Raw genomic sequence first — 18,803 nt, forward strand, 5'->3', positions numbered from 1 at the left:
GCACCTCACCCACTCCTTCAGTAAAGTTGTTTCATACATTTGTAATACGGTTAGAGTCCCTTGTCACAGACTGCATTCCTTCCTGGGATCTCCGGACCTCCTAAGTAATTTTTTAAAAATTTACATACATTAAAGATCTTTCTTCATGATGCGAAGTTCTGTGGATTTTGATAAAGCCCTATCATAACCCACCAATACTGTATCACACAGAATTTTCACTGCCCTGAAAATTCTCCATGCTTGGCCTATTCATCTTTTACCCTTTCTTCTGAATTTCTGGAAATCACTACTCTTTTTACTGGTTCTATAATTTTACCCTTTCCAGAATGTCATATAATTGGAATCATACAGTAGGTAGTCGTTTTATACTGGTCTCTTTCACTTAGCATTGTGCATGTAAGCTTCTCCATGTCATTTCATGGTTTGATAGCGTATTTCTTTTTATCACTAAATAATATTCCATTATATGACTTACCACAGTTTATTTACTCATCTATTGAAGGACATCTCGGTTGCTTTCACTTCTTGGCAATTATGTAAACTGCTATAAACATTCACGTGCAGGTTTTGGTGTGAACATATAATTTCAAATCAATTGGATAAACACCTAGGAGTGTAATTGCTGAATTATAAGAAAGACTGTCTTTGTTTTGTAAGACTATCCGTAGTTTTGTAAGAAACTGCCAAACTGTCTTCCAAAGTGACTACCATTTTGCGTTCATGCTGGCAATGAATGAGAGTTAATATTGCTTCGAATCCTTGTCAGCATTTGGTATTGTCAATTTTTTTTTTTTAAGTTTTAGGAATTCTAATAGGTGTATAGTCATATCTCATTATTTTAATTTGCAATTCCCTAATAAGTGATGTGTAGCATGTTTTAATGTGATTATTTGCCGTCTATATATATTTTGTGAGATGCCTATTCTAATATTTTGTCCATTTTTAAATTGGGTTGTTTGTTTCTTATTGTTAAGTTTAAAGGCTTCTTTGTATATTTGGATACAATTCTTTTATCAGATACAGTATTACAAATGTTTTCTCCAAGTTTTTAGCTTATCTTTCGTTCTTTTAACAGTATCTTTCATGGAGCACACGTTTTTAATTTTGATAAAATATCATTCTTTACTTTTTGTTTCATAAATTATTCCTTTGGTGTTGTATCTAAAATCTCACTGCAAACACAAGGTCATATAGATTTTCTTCTATGTTTTCTTGAGAAGGTTTGAGTTTCACCTTTTTTATTTAGGTCTAAGATCAATTTTGAGTTAATTTGGGGGAAAAGCATAAAGTCTGTTCCTAGATTCTCATACTTTATTTTACATATGAACATCTAATTTTTTTCAACATCATTTATTGAAAAGGCTGCCTGTTTTCCATTGAATTTTCTTTGCTGCTCCTTCGTCAAAATCAATTGACTATACTTGTGTGGGTCTATTGCGTGGCTCTCTATTCTGTTTCACTGATCTGTGTCTCTATTCATTTGCCAATACCATACAGTCTTGATTATTTGTAGCTGAGTAGTAATTCCTGAGGTCAGGTGGTGTCAGTCCTTCAACTTTGCTCTTGATCAGTATAGTGTTGGCTGTTCTTGGTCTGTGGCCTTCATATTAAATTCAAAACTTCTTTGACTTGAGAGCCTTACTCAGAACCTTATATCCATCATAGGTTCTAAATTAATCATTTACAGTTTGCCTACCCCTGGGTACAGCTAAAGCCATTTCAAGACTGCTTGAAAAAGACTTTTTGGAGTTCCCGTTGTGGCACAGTGGAAATGAATCCGACTAGGAACCATGAGGTTTTGGGTTCGCAGAAATGAATCCGACTAGGAACCATGAGGTTTGGGTTCGAACCCTGGCCTTGCTCAGTGGGTTAAGGATCCAGCATTGCCCTGAGCTGTGGTGTAGGTTGCAGATGCGGCTTGGATCTGGTGTTGCTGTGACTCTGGCATAGGCCAGCAGCAACAGCTCCAATTAGACCCCTAGCCTGGGAATCTCCATATGCCACCAGAGAGGCCCTAGAAAAGGCAAAAAGATTAAAAAAAAAAGTTTTATTGAAGTATAATTAATTTACCATGTTGTGATAATTTCTGCTATACAATAACGTGATTCAGTTATACATATACACATATCCATTCTTTTTCAGATGTTTTTCCTATACAGATTAGCACAGAATATTGGGTAGAATTCCCCATGAGATGCTTTTTGGGGGGGAGGTGCCTTAACTTTTCCATCTGAAAGTTTTTCAACATTATAAATTTTGTATGCAATGCAAATGGATGATTATTACTACTATTACTAAGAGTTATTCTTAGAGAAAAAAATGCCACTGTTTGGAAAAATATATGAAGGCACGAGACAAGGCAATGAAAGTGGTGGCGATGTGCCCTGATTGGAACAAGGAGAGGCCTCTTTCTGTCCTCATGGGGGAGGATCCACAAAGAGGGAAGGAAAGAGAACGCAAGGCCAAATTAGCAGATAATAGGAGGCTGAGATCCCCCGTCAGTGAATGGAATTATAGAGATTTCACAACTTAATATTAGGGATTTCTGACGTTTAATTTGAAACTCTTCACCATGTTGTGATATAACATCCACTTTTGTCCCTCAACTTATTTTCAGCAAAGTTGCCCACACATATGAATGCTCTGTGTGAAAGCTGTGTTTGCTTTTAGGAATTCAAGAAAGAATTTGAGGTTCACTTCTGCCATGAAGAACTGAGTGAGCACCTGTGGAAACTGAGGATGAAATGAACCCCCCTAGGAATTAGCAGCCATTTTGCTGCAGGTTAGGATTTTGACAGGACATGAATGGAGGTTTGAGTTAAGCTTCTGTGGCTCTCAAAGGGCCAGGAGATCCCAGCTATGCCAGCATTTGCATTATACTATAGTAAGAACTCTTTCATAACTCTCAAATGACTCGAATGGAATTTTTTTTTCCTTTGACTTCCACAACAACCATGTTAAGGAAACTTTTTTCTTTAGATTGTGCAGATTTAACTCAATCTACGTTGACCTTGACATTGTGACAGATTACCAGAAATCTGCTTGTACGACATCTTGTATGCAAGCTTAATGTTTACTTTTGTTTGTTTGTTTTGTCTTTTTAGGGCTGTACCCATGGCTTATGGAAGTTCCCAGGCTAGGGGCAGAATCAGAGCTGTTGCTGCCAGCCTACACCACAACCACAGTAAAGCCAGATCTGAGCCACTTCTGCAACCTACACCACAGCTCACAGAATTCTTAACTCACTGAGTGAGGCCAGGGATCGAAGGCACACCCTCATGGCTCCTGAGCCACGATGGGAACTCCTGTTTACATTTTTATTCATTCAAACATATGGTATTGGGAAGCTTCAAAAATGGTAGGGAAATCATTGGACACAGACTGGTAGAGCTGGAAGGAAACTTAGAGACTACTTTACAGATAAGGAAGCTAAGGTAAAAGAAAGTGAATAACTTTCCTGAGGTCGCACAACCATCGAGCAATATATTTCCTGGATCGATTTGAAGAGAAAGCCCAATTTTTCGTGCCAGAAGAATTTCTATAATGGGCCACCGCCTTAAAGAGCTAACTTGACCATGGAAGAGAACTTGGCCAACTCAAAAATGTTTATGTCTTTAGACTCTTTCCTCTATTTCATAAAAAAAGTAGTCAAAATAGCTAAAGGAAAAAAAATGATCTACGTGATCATAAAACATGGTTTTTCAGAACCCTTCAACCCCAAGTCCAAATTCTGGAGGACTTTAGTGAGTGAGGTCTCGGCAGACAGTTAGATGGTTAGGTAGGCTTTTTCCCACTTAGTGTGTCTCCTGGGACTGATGGTTGGCAACTGAAAAAACCAATCAATATATGTTTCACTTTTGTTTTCTGTATAAATAGTTGTCTTATCTGAAATGACCTTTTCCAAGAGCTAATCGCCATAAATTTTTGCAGCTGGATATGTTTAGAAATGCCTCTTAGCTATTTTTGTTGATTTATTTTCTTTATCTGTATTTGTGCAACCCAGCTTTGGGCATGGAAGCAAGAAGCCCTGGTCACTAGACCTCCACCTCTAGTGATATAAACTCGGGGAACGCAGTCGCTCTCCTGTGGGAAAGATCCCATATGGAATCTCACGGAGCTAAAGCTCAGTCCGAGGGAAATGACTGTATGTTGGAAAATCATCTTCAGTTCCCTTTGTAGCAACTTCAGTTTGCATTTTCCCCTCCCCCCCTTTTTTCTCTTTTTTGCTTTTTAGAGCCACACCCACAGCAAACCAAAGTTCCCAGGCTGGGGGTTGGATCAGAGCTACTATGGCTGCCCGCCTACACGGAGCCGCATCTGTGACCTACACCACAGCTCACGGTAACGCCAGATCCTTAACCCACTGAGGGAGGCCAGAGATCAAACCTGCATCCTCATGGATACTAGTAGGATTCATTTCTGCGACACCACAAGGAGAACTCCTCCCCCTGCTCATTTTATTCTTTTTCTATCTACAACGTCAATGTCCAATAATATGGAGGTTACATATATGGAGTATTAAAACTCACTGGCATATTAAAAGGCCACAAAAATGAAAATGCAAATATTATTTGCTGTGTAGCTTCATGGAAAAACATATAAAATGCATTAGGTGACTGTTGCCTATATTCACTTAGAGTATGCATATTTTATTTATATGTTTGGATAAAGTTTAGACATTTTCTCAAAAAGAGGAAAGTGAGCTGACAAAACTTGATGACCCAATATACGCTGAGTCTATCTCGGTTAATGCTTAGAACAGCCCAGTGAAAAGGCTTTATTACCTTCATTTAAATATAAAGAATCTGAGTTTCGATAAGGCCAAATAACTTGCCAATTATACAGCTAATACAAAGGTACAACCAGGGTTACAGGTCAGTCCTAAAGCTAAAATCCATGCTGCTTTTACTGTGCTATCTATGGTGCATTTAGAGAAACCGAAACGATTATTGATTTCGGTAAAGAGCTTACATCTATGTCATTTTTGAATAAAAATAAATGCCAAGGTCTTTTTGTCCTCCCTAATCAGTGGATTTCTCACTTCTGAGTGAGGGAAAGAAACATGAGTAGTGCAAAGGCGAGAACTCGTCATCCATCTGCCCTTCCCTGTTACCTCTCTCGGGACGTCCATTTCCCAGGCAACAATACACATGTCCAGAGGTCTAAAGTCAAAAGACTTCTATGAAAAGAATGCAATAGTTTAAGCCCTGAATGTAAGACAGAGCAATAAAGCAATCAGTATGGGCAGGGCTAAACTTAGATGAAATTTAGAAATAGAAAAAAATTTGTGTTTCTTTTTAAGCCTCCAGCATTCTTTCATGTGCTTTCCTCTCTTCTGCAGTGAACCATTGTCAGGATCACACGTTGTCTCCACTGAAATTAATAAACTTATTGAGGAGTTCTGAGTGTTTCCCTGGGAGCCATTTGTTTTCTGAAGCAGCTGAAGGTCCTTCTACCTCCTAATGCGTAAGGGGCCTGCGGCCATAAGTTTTATATACTAGGTCAACTCTAGGAAGCTTGAAAAAGGTTCTGGATCTACCTTTTACTGCCCCCACCCTGCTTTTTTTTTTTTATGGCTGCTCCCAAGGTATATGGACGTTCCTAGGGCAAGGATTGAATCCTTAACCCCTGCGCTGACCGGGGATCCAGCCCCCGCCTCTACAGCAACCTAAGCTGTTGCGGTCAGATTCTCTTTTTTTTTTTTTGTCTTTTTGCCTTTTCTAGGGCCACTTCCTCGGCATATGGAGATTCCCAGGCTAGGGGTGTCTAATTGGAGCCGTAGCCACTGGCCTACACCAGAGCCACAGCAACTTGGGATCCAAGCCATGTCTGCAACCTACACCACAGCTCACGGCAACGCCGGATCTTTTAACCCACTGAGCAAGACCAGGGATCGAACCCGCAACCTCATGGTTCCTAGTCGCATTCGTTAACCACTGCTCCACGACGGGAACTCCACAGTCAGATTCTTAACCCACTGTGCCTCGTCAGGAACTCCACCTTTTGCCTTCTTTAAGTTTGGTATTGAGTTTGAATTATTAAAAGTCAGTAAAACATTTTTAAAAATAAACACTAATATTGGGGGATAAGTGTTCATCAAATTTAATCCATTTCTTTTCCCAGGACTATTTATATTTTAGCTGGAGATGGGATTCTTATGGTTCAAGAATGAATCTCTAAGGGTGGAATTTCGGATATCAATTGGCAGATACCAGTCAATCAATAGGCCTCCATTGCCACTAAAATTGCAAAATAGTTTGTCTTATGAATCAGACATAGGACTTGGGGAGCTGAATCGATTTAGTTCACCATCACAAGGATTAATTTCTCCATTAGGAGTTCCTGTTGTGGCTCATTGGTGACTAACCTGACTAGTATCAATGAGGACGTGGGTTTGATTCCTGGCCTTGCCCAGTGGGTTGAGGATCTGGTGTTGCCATGAGCTGTGGTGTGGGTCTAGGACAAGACTTGGACCTGGTGTGGCTGTGGCTGTGGTGTAGGCCAGCAGCTGCAGCTCCGATTCGACCCCTAGCCTGGGAACCTCCATTTGCTGTGGGTGCAGCCCTAAAAAGAAAAAAAAAAAAAAATTCTCCATTCAACAGAGGAGCAGCTGAGACCCAGGGGAGTTGTGACAATTTGCCCTCACCTCACTGTTAGTAGGTGGTAAACCGGTTAGAACCCAAGACTTCTCCCTAGAATTGCAGAACCAGAGGGTTGGCAAAGATCGTAAGATGCCACGTGCGTGCATGTGTGTCCATCCTCCTTAAGACGTTCTCACCAAATAGTTGTCACCTCCCCAGTGGCAGGGAACCCACATCAGCCCAATGATCTTTTTTTTTCAGACATTGCTGACCTGAGCTCTATGTCACCTTGATGATTCCACCTAGGACAACACAGGAAATGTGTCATGCTTCTCTTCTCTTCTCTGGCTCCTGTGTTTCAAATCCATGCATCATCCCATCCCTTGTTACAGTTTGCCTCAAACCATGGCGCTCAGAACCAGCTCAGGTGAGGTCTGGGCTTGCTCATTCCTTCAGCAGACACATATCTGATCACCTCCAAACTTCACATAGCTCCCTGCAGAGTCAGGAAGGATGTTTAGCCCCAGTGCTCAGGACAGGGTCCATTTTTGGTTGCTGTCCAAGATCAAATTCGTTCTGGTCTTTAAGAGTCTGTGGTCAGTTAGCTCTCTGAAGTTCTTTCTCATGGCCTCCTGTTGCAGTGTGTGCCTCACTCTCTACTGGGCTATCTCTCTGTGTGGGAAGCTTGCCCTCTTTGTGCAAAAACCCGTCCTGCTGCTCTGGGATGTGTGTCTACACAGGCTTCTATAAACTCATTTGGGTTGTAATGAGAACACCTTTCCTCAGATCCTGGTCCAGCTTTTGTTTCTTCCTGATGCCAAAGTTGACATGACCCCATCTGTCTCTGTAATAAAACCTAATCTCTGGGACAAGGGAGCCATCTCCGCACCCAGAGGTCAACCAGGAGCCAGCAAGAAGGTGATGAGCTCACACGTACGCACAGATGCTTCCGCAGGCTGTGGAAAAGCACCTGTCCAGTCCCTTCCCACTCTGTTACCCCTCCTCCCCTGCCTTCGCTCTTCATATGCACTTGAACTGGCTCAAGGAAAAGGCAACATCCCAGGAACAGGGTACACAATTTAAGTCAAGGTCTGAATGTCCTTTCTGGAGTCGGGATTCTGGAAGTAGGAGGCTGCAGAACTTTGGCCTCTATACCATCGTTATCTTATTGTCTTTCCTCACTCACACCATCCCTCCCTGTTCTTTCCCCCCTTCTCAATTGAAAGAGATCCTTTCCGTAGAATCTCCCGAGGCTCTTTACACATTTGTGGAGGGTCTTTCTCAATAAAATAAGCCAAACGTAAAACCCAGAGCAATCACGTGTGTGAGTCACACCAAGGGCCCTGAGACCCTTGTCCTAGGCTTCCATGGTCGATTCACCCTGTCTGTTGGTACATTTCACGAAGTGAGCAGCAAGAGAGAAGCCCACAACCTCTAAGGGACTCCCTCCTTCAATTCCGAAGCCTCTCATGTTTGCATCTCTGTTTTGTCAGTTCTTGTCTCAGGATGGAGATGTGGATCTTTTACCTGGAGCTCTGCTAAAGCTAAACCCAAACATCCTTGCCTGCTTTGCCGTGGAAACCCTCCGTGCCTCCGCCACACCTCACTGTGCAAGGCGCGGAACCTGCATGTATTCGCCTCTGCTGAGTCAGAGCTTCCTTGAAGGGGGAAAAGATCGTCCAGGATCCAAGTAAAAACAAGCTCTCAGCATAGAGTGAGGGAGAGTCCAAACTTTTCCACGGGAGAATGACATCTCCTCCCCACCCTCCAAGTTCAAGTTGTGAATATTCTCCCACATTCTTCTCCATCAAAACTGGGCAGAGCTAACTCCTTTTGACCACTCTTGTTTTCAGATGTGGTTTAGGTTAAGCGTAAGCTTTTCTGACTTTGAGCTGGAGTTTGGATGCCAGCTCTTTGCATGCAAATTTTAGACAAAAAAAAAAAAAAATCTTAGACATGGTCACAAGGCACGTCCCTTCCCTTACCCGGTGAACCACCCTCCACCTTATCCATCTCTGCACACAGACTTTTTTTTAAAAAAGTTTAATGTTACTGATTTGGCAGGAGGAAGTGTAAATGTTATGCCAGTGTTAAGACATGACTTAATCCTGAGAGATGGTTGTCAGGGAAGCGTGATGCTAATTGGCAGATGTTAAATGACACCCCGCCTCTCCCCGGCGGTGCACAAACGAGGCACTTCCAGGACAGGTGAAAACTGCTCAGCTAGGGTCGGGGATGGACTTTTCTTTGCTGTCAGGCCAGCGGGTGATAAGTGCATCAGGATTACCCTGTGAGCCAAGTACCCAGGAAGTTTGGGTTCCTGCAGTTTTGAGTGAAGGATCAGCTGGAATGTGCTGGGCTCGCCCGCCCACCCCCCCAATAACAGAGGGCCTTTTGATGATGTCAGACATTCCAAGAGGAGGAGTCTTGAGAAGAAAGTAAGAAAAGCTGAACATCTGTTCTTTGTAAAGAGAAAGGGCAAGCAACGAAACAAAACAAACAAAACCAACCAAAACCCACCCTAATTCCTCCCTTCCTGGCTGCCTCCTCCAGGTTGTTAGTTCTCTCTTGTCCTGGCACCTGTGTCGCTGAGTAGAGGCTGAAAAGAGGCTAAGTGGTTTGTAACCTTGGATATTGGTATTAAAGAAATTATATACGAATGCCTGAGCCCTCTTTTAGAGTTTATGGTGGCGCTGGTGTTAAGTAGGTCTGGACCTCCAATGCTTCGGTGAAGACTCCCAGGATATTCTATGAGCAGCCAATGCTGATGACCTTGACACCAAAGGGCATCCTGCAAATGCCATGGCGATTGTCGGGCCAACTGGAATTTGACATTAAATGCTCCACGATTTCCATCTTCAGGAGAGCCAAGCCAGCATTTATTCCTCATATACCGCCATGAATTTCTAGGCTTGAAAATAACCTCTGAATATCCCTCAGTCATTCCAAGGAGGAAATGGAACGGTCCCCTTTCCTCTCTGCCCCATCACCTCGCTGTTGAGGGCTGTGCGCATTGCTGTATGGGCTGGAAACAGATGGAGACTGTCCCACTGGAAAAAGCTACACGGGGGACCTAGCCTAAATCTGTTCCCTAGCTCTCCCCTAGACCCTACATCGGGCCCAGAGCCAGTTTCGGAAATAAGTCCTGGCAGTATCTGGAGCCCTTGCAGAGGTCAGAGGAGGCCACACGTTGGAGACTGAGGTTCTGCTTTCCCTTGCCGACTCTTTGACGGGCTAGTCTGTCTGGGAAAGTTTGCAGGAAGGCCAAGTCTCTGGCTAAACTAGGAGCTCTTCACGTTCCAGAACTATCATTCCTGCCCCCTTTCTTGGGCAGTAAATAACTCTCGGCTTTGACAAACAAGCCCTAGTGACACGTTGGTGGTGGCTGGGGGTGGACCCGAGCAAGTATGGGTGCCTCCGTGCAGAGCCCGGTGCTCCATGCCTAGTCTGAACCTCTCGACTCAGAATTTTCCTCTGTGCAAAGAACGGTGGTGACCGTGGCCTGGAGAGCGACTCAGACCAGGGTCTGATGTCTTCTAGTGAATTGTGTGGCGCTCCACCGGGACCCCGATTCAGGGGCGACGCAGCCCCACCGGGCTGGGAGTATTGGTGATGGTGACTCACAGCTGTGTGGCTCAGTGGCCAGCGCCTCGGGCAGAGGGGAGCTGCATTGCCCAAGGCTCCGCTCACTCACCGGAGGTGCCTATGCGGGGAGGCAAGCGCCCCATCCTTTCCTCAATCTGGGGCCCACTGGCTCTGGAGTTCTTGAAAGTATCAGGTGAGGGCTCAGCCCCACCTGCCTCGTGGGTCAGCTTCTCCCACTCCTCGACCATGCCGTCCTCACTTCCTCTTGGGTGTTAGGTCCTGAGCTCACCTCAACAAGCCTTCTGGGTACAACTCTTCCTCCCAAGCCACCCAAGCGAAGTGACTTGTGATGTTAACGTCACCCCGCCAGAAAAGCAACTTGCTTTGTAGCTGGAAGGGAAGCTTTTATCAGTTGTATCTCTTTGACATTTCCCCGCTTCTGGCAACTGCGGCCTTCCCAAGGAGGCCTGGAGAGGACCAGTGGGGACCTCCAGTGACGAAGCTACAGTGACTCTAGAAATTTGCATCTGATGTAACTTGAGACAGATTGAAAAGGAATTCGGAATTCCACCGACTCGCTAAGGCAAGTTGCTGGAAGAAAACAGGTGTGAGGTTAGCAGAGATATTGAAGGAAAGCTGGAAAAGTGACAAGGAAGAGGAGGCAGAGAACTTTCTCTAGAGATGAGAGATTTGGGTTTAATTTCCTGGATTACTTTTTTTCCCAATAGAAAGTTGTTTTTTCTTTTTCTTTTTCTTTTTTTTTTTTAAGTGTAGTTGATTTACAATGTTGTGTTACTTTCGGGTGTACAAAAATGTGATTCAGGGAGTTCCGGTCATGGCGCAGCGGAAACGAATCCGACTAGGATCCATGAGGATGTGGGTTTGATCCCTGGCCTTGTTCAGTGGGTTAAGGATCTGGCGTTGCTGTGACTGTGGTGTAGGCCAGCGGCTGTAGCTCTGATTCGACCCCTAGCCTGGGAATCTCCATATGCTGCGGGAATAGCCCTAAAAAAAAAAAAATGTGATTCAGTTATACACACACACGTTATGTATTCTTTTTCAGATTCTTTTCCCTTATAGGTCATTACAAAATAATTGAATATAGTTCCCTGTGCTATATAATAGGTCCTTGTTGGTTATCCATTTTATATATAGGAGCGTGTATCTGTTAATCCCAAACTCCTAATTTATCTCTCCCACCTTTCCCCTTTGGTAACATAAATTTGTTTTCTATGTCTGTGCATTTATTTCTGTTCTGCAAATGAGTTCATTTGTATCATTCTCTTTAAGAGTCCACATACAAATGATATAGGATATTTGTCTTTCTCTGCTGACTTACTTCACTTAGTATGATAATCTTTAGGCCCATCCATGTTGCTGCAAGTGACATTATTTCATTCTTTTTCAAGGCTGAGTTATATATATATATATAACTCAGCCATATATATATATATATATATATATATATAAAACTCAGCCATATATATATATATATATATATATATATATATATATATAACTCAGCCTTATATATATATAAATATATATATATATATCTCACCTTCCTTATCCATTCATCTGCTGATGGGCATTTAGGTTGCTTCCATGTCTTGGCTATTGTGAACTGTGCTGCTATGAACACTGAGGTGAATTAAGGTGAATGTATCTTTTTGAATTAGAGTTTTCATCTTTTCTGGATATATGCTCAGGAGGGGGATTGCTGAATCACAAGGTAATTCTGTTTTTAGTTTTTAAAGGAACCTCCATGCTGTCCTCCATAGTGGCTGCTTCATTTCCAAAATACAGAAATAACTCACACAGCTCAATATAAAACAAACAAACAAACAACCCAATCAAAAAATGGACAGGAGAGCTAAATAGACAATTCTCCAAAGAAGAAATGCAGATGGCCAACAGGCACCTGAAAAGATGCTCAGCATCGCTAATTATTAGAAAAGTACAAATCAAAACGACAGTGAACTACCACCTCACACCGGTCGGAATGACCATCATCAAAGAGGCTACAAGTGATAAACGCTAGAGAGGGCGTGGAGCAAAGGGAAACCTCCTACACTATTGGTGGGAGTATACACTGGATTAGTTACTTCCAATGGTTTAAAAAAAAAAAAAAAAAACCGCATCTGTTAATTTACTGCAAGAGCTTTTGTAATTCGAGAGCCTTCCAGGGAAGGGGAGGATGACTGTAGATTCATGCAAAGAGTTAAATCTCATGATGTGAACATGCACCAGGAGGCCCCACCTGTGTGTACAATGTACTTAAAGGATTAGAGCGGACTTTGAAATGATGATATGTTTTACCGAGAGTAGAAGCACCTTACTCTTTAAGCTTCTATTTCCTTGAAGGAGGGGGAAGAAAACCATCCATCCTCTCAGGTAATTGGGTGCGTGAGACACCCTGCTTGTGGGATTTAATGAAGGTTTAAGGGCAGGCAGATGAAGGCTGTGCTATTTAAATATTTTATTTTAAACCTATTTTCTTTTTTTGCTTTTTTTTTAGGGCCACACCCGAGGCATATAGAGGTTCCCAAGCTAGGGGTCGAATTGGAGCTCCAGCTGCTGGCCTACATCACAGCCACAGCAATGTAGGATCTGGGCCGTGGCTTCAACCTACACCACAGCTCACCGTAACGCCCAGATCCTGAACCCACTGAATGAGGCCAGGGATCGAACCCGCAACCTCATGGTTCCTAGTCAGATTCGTTTCCACTGTGCCACAACAGGAACCCCTAAACCTATATTCAGTATTTGTAATTCCAAGTCAAAGGTGTTACTTGCCAGAAGTTTGTGTGCCTTGAGCAAAGGTGATGTGTTGAGGGAGATGCAGGTGCTGGGGACCAAGGAGAGCAGATAGAGTGCACGGGGCTGATGGGAATAGAAAGGAAAATTGTAAGCGTTGCTGTGGTCTCCAAGTTTCCTTCTGGGGCTTCAAGAAATGTAAGTGAATACCTGGCTTTCTCTATTTAAACAAAAGGTATCTCTGGGTTGACGCAGGTGGTTATTAAATCGAGATAGAAACATGCCTTTTTTTTTTTCCCTCTGAGACAGAAATTTCTTTCCCCTCCACATTTAATCAGTAATGGAAGCCAGAGTATTTATGAAAGAATGACCATCATGTGCTACCAGCTAAGCTACTGTTTTGATCACTTGGTGTCCAGAGATCAGCCAGGCAGGCTGAGGGTGGGAGAACGGGGTAGGTAGGAACGCAGAAGTTCAAGGGCACACAGTCTTTAGGATGCAGAAAATCACACACAGATGTGTCTAAAAATGACACGGCACTTTATTTTAAAAACACTCTCATGTTGCAAAAAATACATAGAAAAATAAAGTTTGGTTGGGGTACTTTACTGAACTTCAATGCACAGGCGTGTGTGTTACAGATTGGAGCAGAGTTTGTTATGCACGTGGAGAACCTCAATGAATTTATTAAGCAGGATCAAAATCCAGGCTGTCTGGGTGAAGTGGTCCAGGGCACCGTGCAGTTCACCTATCAGATAAAGATCTACTAGCTCTTCAAATGTTGCTCTACCAGTTTGGACATGGGTGAGTGACCAGTTCCAACAGGAGGGAAAGCAAGAGAGAGTCACCAAACCAAATAATTTTAAACAAAGACTTTTTTTTTTCTTTTTCCAACACAATATACCTCATAGTAAAATATTTAATACTTGTAGATTTGGAGGTTGAAGGGATTCAATGCAGAAGGTAGGGAGGAAGGGTACGGACCAGAGAGCCAGCACTGAATGCTTATCTTAGAAGACGTGTGAGAATGTGAGAAGGAGAAAGCAGTTTGGGCTGCCCGGCCTTCTGTGCTTCCCTGTGTTGGCAGCACGTGGCATCTGACAGTGTTTCAATGTGGGGCTCCAATGATAGAAATGAGCCAACTCTCTCTTGACTTTGGCAGTTTTGCCACCAACAGTAAATTGGACCTTTTTAATAGGAGGAAACTGGAAGGTTTCTCATTGAACAGTATTAAGTAGAGGGATCAAGAGATTTCCAGGCCTCGGGGTACCTCATTAGTAACTGGCTTTTTTCATTCCCATGTCTCCCCTCTACCAGGTCACCTGAGATAACAGGATAAAAACAGAAGGGTGGCCACATTTCTCCTGTGCCCGCTCCTCCTTCTCTCTGAAGTCACCAGGTGGCTTTTTTTTTTTTTTTTTTTTTAATGGGTGTTAAACACAGTTCCTGAAGCATTGGGATCGTTTCATTGTTTGGTGATGGAAACCGCAATACTGTGTTTTGAAAACGGTTTCCTTTTTCTTAGCCTCTTCCTGCAAAGTGCTATCAGCCCCGTCAGCTTGCCCAGGGGGTTGGGCTTCGGAAGGCCAGGCCCCTTTTCTCCACCCCTCACCCCAGAGCCCTTGATTTCCACTGATTTCCACCAGGCAGCCTAAGGGCATCTACTGACCCTTCACTCTGCATTGTGTTCCTGCGTGTGGAAGCCCCATACCTCTCACCTCCTCTGCCTGCAGGGATGCCAAAGAGTTCGCCAGAAAGTCCTACGAAAACGGCAGTGACCTTCTGGAGCTGCCAAGACTTTAAATAGGATTTGGGATTTAATGCTATATATTTTTAAAGGAAAGAAATAAGAATTGCTAGGTGGTGAGGTTTTTTTTTTTTTTTTTTAATGCCTGTCTTTTAGCTAACTTAGAATCTACTTCCCTTTACTTTTTTTTCTTTTTTTTTTTAACCCAGGAGAGAGAAAACTTTGAAAAAGAGAAAAAAAAAAAAAAAGACTAGGGATCAGGCTAAATAAGGAAGGCATAAGTTAGGTGCAGTCAGACTAAAAGTCTGGACTGAAAAGAAGCCCTGCTGTGGAAAAGGAACAAAAAAAATAGAAGGAGGGCAAAAAGGGGCTTGAAAAATTATGTTACCTGTCATGGTGTTGTATGAATTACAGCCTGAAAACTCCAGGAACCTTCTCATTCTAAATTCTCAGGCCCAGGGCAAAAAGGTCCTTTTGCTAATAAAGACATGCGAGGCCCCCCGCAGCAGCATGCGTGGGGACTTCTCCTTAAGCCACTGTCTTGGACACGGGGAGATTCTTCCGGCCCCAGCCCACCTCTTGAGGGAGAGTTTCTGTTTAGACAGCTTGTCTTAAAACCACAGTGAGTTCTTCTTGTTCTGCTTGGGCCACCCTGTAAATACTTCAGTTGGCCTATTATTTTAAAAGGAAGAATAAGAAGCTTATATTTTCATCTCCTCCTACCCATCTCTGTATCCTGTGCCAACCTGCCCTGAGCACCACAGGCTTCTCTGTGGGACCCTGTGCTTCCTGCTCTCCCCCAGGGATGGAGAGCAACCCGTGGTCATACTCCAAGGCCAATGAGAGGCGTCTGACCTTCAGTTTAATTCTGGAGGTGACATCTCATCTTAGCTCCCCTCCCCTCCCCCCCACCCCCTTCAGGAGGAGCGGATGCTCAGTCACAAAAGAGGATGGAGCTGGAGGAGGAGAATTCTCACAGGTGATGTGGGCAGCCTCCACAAGTGATGCTGGAAACAGCACTTGGCTGTATCCCGCCCCACTTCAAGCGGGTCTCTCAAAGCAAAAATGACCTACATTCCCGTGTGGGGGGACCTATTTGGCTCTTAAGTTATTTCCTGTCCCAGGTCTTTCATTGGCACACCAGTGAAGAATCTGGGATTTCCAAGCAAACCTCCAATGCTTTCAGTTCTGCAGGTCTCTTGCGGCCCAGTCCTCCCTGACCCCGGGCCCTTCTGCCTTCCAGAGGGACCACCAGGGGAAGGCAGCTTTTGATCACACATGGTTGTCTGAGCCGGCGTTGTTACCAGAAAGCTGGGCTCCAGCCTCCCAAGCAGTAAAGGTAGGGGTAGTAAGGGTAAGTGTTATGCATGGCGATGAGGGAGGCCCGAGAGAAGCCATCCTCCTTCAGAGCCGGCAAGGAGGGGTGCTTCTCCAGGTCCCCCAGGTCCGAGGTGAGCTGCTTCCGCTTGGTTTTATAGCGTCTATTTTGGAACCATATTTTCACTTGGGTCTCCGTGAGCTTGAGGTTCTTGGCCAGGTGAGCCCTTTCGGGGGCCGACAGATACTTCTGGTGGCTGAACTTCCTCTCTAACTCTATGACCTGAGTGTGGGAGAAGGCGGCCCGGGAGCGCTTCTGTGGCTGCTTGGGGGTTGGGGGCAGGCTCGGCAAGGCGCCTGGAGTGTTTTCACAGTCCAGCAGATAAGTCTCAAGGTGCCTATCTGGAAAGGAGAGCGGAGACGCAGGGATGGGAAGGAAAACGTTACATGTTAGCAAGGAAGAGAATAGAATTCAATCCACCCTTATCTCTTCTGGTGAGTGAACAAACAGCCCACTGTCAGTTTGGATACACTGCACTTTTTTCACAGGACGCAGGAACTCTATGAGTGGGGCATGAGTGTCTACTTAGACCATGTATTCGTTTTCCAGGAGTCATCAAGACCCCAAGGTAGGAGAGGTTAGTGGTAGAACTTCCTGCCACATTGTCCAGTAGAATTAAATAGGGATTCTGGATCCATGTGTTGAGGAGAGGAGGGAGAAGGGAGGCAGGGCAGGCTCTGAGAAATAAGATACCTGGAAAAGCAGGCCCCAGAGGCATCTGGTGTTAATGCCCGGGTGGCAAGAGAGTTCATTCACTTGCTCTAACCACCCCCCCACCCCTTCTTAAATGAGCCATTAGGATGCCTTGTAAGAAGGCAGTCAATTGAATGGTAATGATACATAGACTTATTGTGGTGATCACTTTGTAGTGTATATAAATATCAAATATTATGTTGCACACCTGAAACTAATATAATGTTATGTACCAATTTTAACTACCAAAAAAAAAAGAAAAGAAAGAAAGAAAAGAAAGTCTACTGCAAATGTTCCGACGGTGTTACGTGTCCTCAAGACCAGAGGGGCTCCTAAATTTACTGTTTTATTGTCCATGGGACTGGGAAGCAAAGGGAGTCTTTGCAGGTCAAATCCTAATTTATTAATATTAATAAGTTACTGTCAGTAACTTGTTGTTATTGTAACTGCCAAGAGGTAACATGAGGCTAGCGTCGATTGTGGGTCCCGCGGTGGCTGGGAGCGGTGTGGGGGGTTCCACCTGGGACCCTGGGGCACGGTGGGCGCTGTGTTGTGCGCTCACCCTTGAGCCTGGGTCTCCTAGCGGCGCAGGGAGCACCTTGCCCGGCGAGTCAAGCCCATGTCTAAATCCTGCGCCGCCCAGACGCTGGGGTTCAGGATTAATTTCCCAGGCGCGCCCGCAGCGGAGGCGGTGAGGTCTCTTTGCCTGTCGCCACTGGCTCCCGCATCTCTGCAGCAGAGATCCAGGAGGTCCGCCTAGCACTCGCTCTCATGCGGTGTAGCCCGCGGGCCGGCTGCCCTTCCTGTGGGACCCACTCCGGCCCAGACCGGCCTCCCCAACCTCGCTAGCTTACCTGGCTCGGTCTCTTCCGGCGTCTCGGCCTCCCTCCGCGAGGCGCGGGGCCGGGCGCTCCTATGGTCCTCAGGCGCCCCGGCGCTGCCTCTTCCTCCCTTGGGCTCCGGCTCAGGGTCTCGCCTCTGGTCTGGCTGGCGCCGGGGCTGCGGCGGTGGCTGCGGCTGCGGGCTGCCCGCTTGGCCTCCGCACTGCTCCGTGCGGTCCCGTAGGATGTCCTGGATGAGGAAGGAGGTAAGCGGCTTGGACTGGATGGGTGGTGCGGCGCGGGGGCTGCAGCCTGCCGTCCCCGCCTCCCCCGGCCGTAGCTCGGGAGCCCGGAGCATCCTGGCGGCTCAGCACCCGCGCCTGAGCAGAGGCCCGGGCATCTGCGCCCAGGCTGCGCTGGCTGCGGCCGCACCACTTTCACTTTCCGCGGCCCGGGTGCACTTATAACCCGGGGGCGGGGGGGGGGGGCGCCGCGCCGCCTTCCCATTGGCCGTACTCCCGAACCCCGCCGCTGATTGGTCGCTGGGCCCTCCAGGTGAGGGGAAAGGGGGAGTCTAGCACTGTCTCGGCCTGGTCTTCCAGAGAGATTCCTTTCCACTTTCGTTCTTCTCCTGAATCCGATCTCGCCTCCCTCCCCGCTACGTCGTTTTCTCAGGCTGGAAGAGAAAACCAAAGCGAGTCTCCTATTGCCCCAACCCACAAAATAAGTTTCGCTGTTTCTGGAGAATCATGATGCAGCAGAGAAACACTCCATTTAGCTCTTAGAGGACTGTTAAAGTCCCTTTACTCACAAAAAGAAATAGTTGAGGCAGTTAACACCATCCCACTTCACAGATAAGAATTCTGGGTGCCCAGTGACAGGGAGACATTGATAGAAAGCTGAGCCTACTAAATCTAAGGCGTTTGAAAAGACATGACAGCTAAATGCAGCATCTGGCCCCAGGTTGCCTTCTATACTGGACTTTATTGGGGCAATTGATGAAAGTGGAATAGGGACGATGACAAAGTATTGAATCAGTGCTAACATTATTGAAGTTGCTAACAGCACTGTGACTGCGTAAAAGAATATTCTTAGGAAATAAACACTAAAGTATGTAAGGGCAAAGTCCCACAATTTGTGTAACTTGCCCTCAGTTGGTTCAGAAACAAAGATATAGATGGGCAGATAGATCCTATATGATGAAGTGAAGGGGTTAAAATATTAATTGGTGAATTTAAAAA

The 18,803-nt window shown here is 45.1% G+C and overlaps 1 protein-coding gene across 1 annotated transcript; it reads right to left on the minus strand.

The window, feature by feature from the left end:
* Positions 1-13,508: 13,508 nt before the first annotated feature.
* NKX3-1 (NK3 homeobox 1) lies at positions 13,509-17,997 on the minus strand. Its single transcript, XM_047761851.1, has 2 exons — positions 17,596-17,997; positions 13,509-16,389 (listed from the first exon to the last, which is right to left on the minus strand). Exons 1-2 carry the CDS (start codon positions 17,918-17,920, stop codon positions 15,971-15,973), a joined length of 744 nt encoding a protein of 247 aa, XP_047617807.1. The 5' UTR covers positions 17,921-17,997; the 3' UTR covers positions 13,509-15,970.
* Positions 17,998-18,803: the final 806 nt, after the last annotated feature.

The sequence above is a fragment of the Phacochoerus africanus genome, chromosome 15 (genome assembly GCF_016906955.1).
Source record: "Phacochoerus africanus isolate WHEZ1 chromosome 15, ROS_Pafr_v1, whole genome shotgun sequence".
NCBI lineage: Eukaryota > Metazoa > Chordata > Mammalia > Artiodactyla > Suidae > Phacochoerus > Phacochoerus africanus.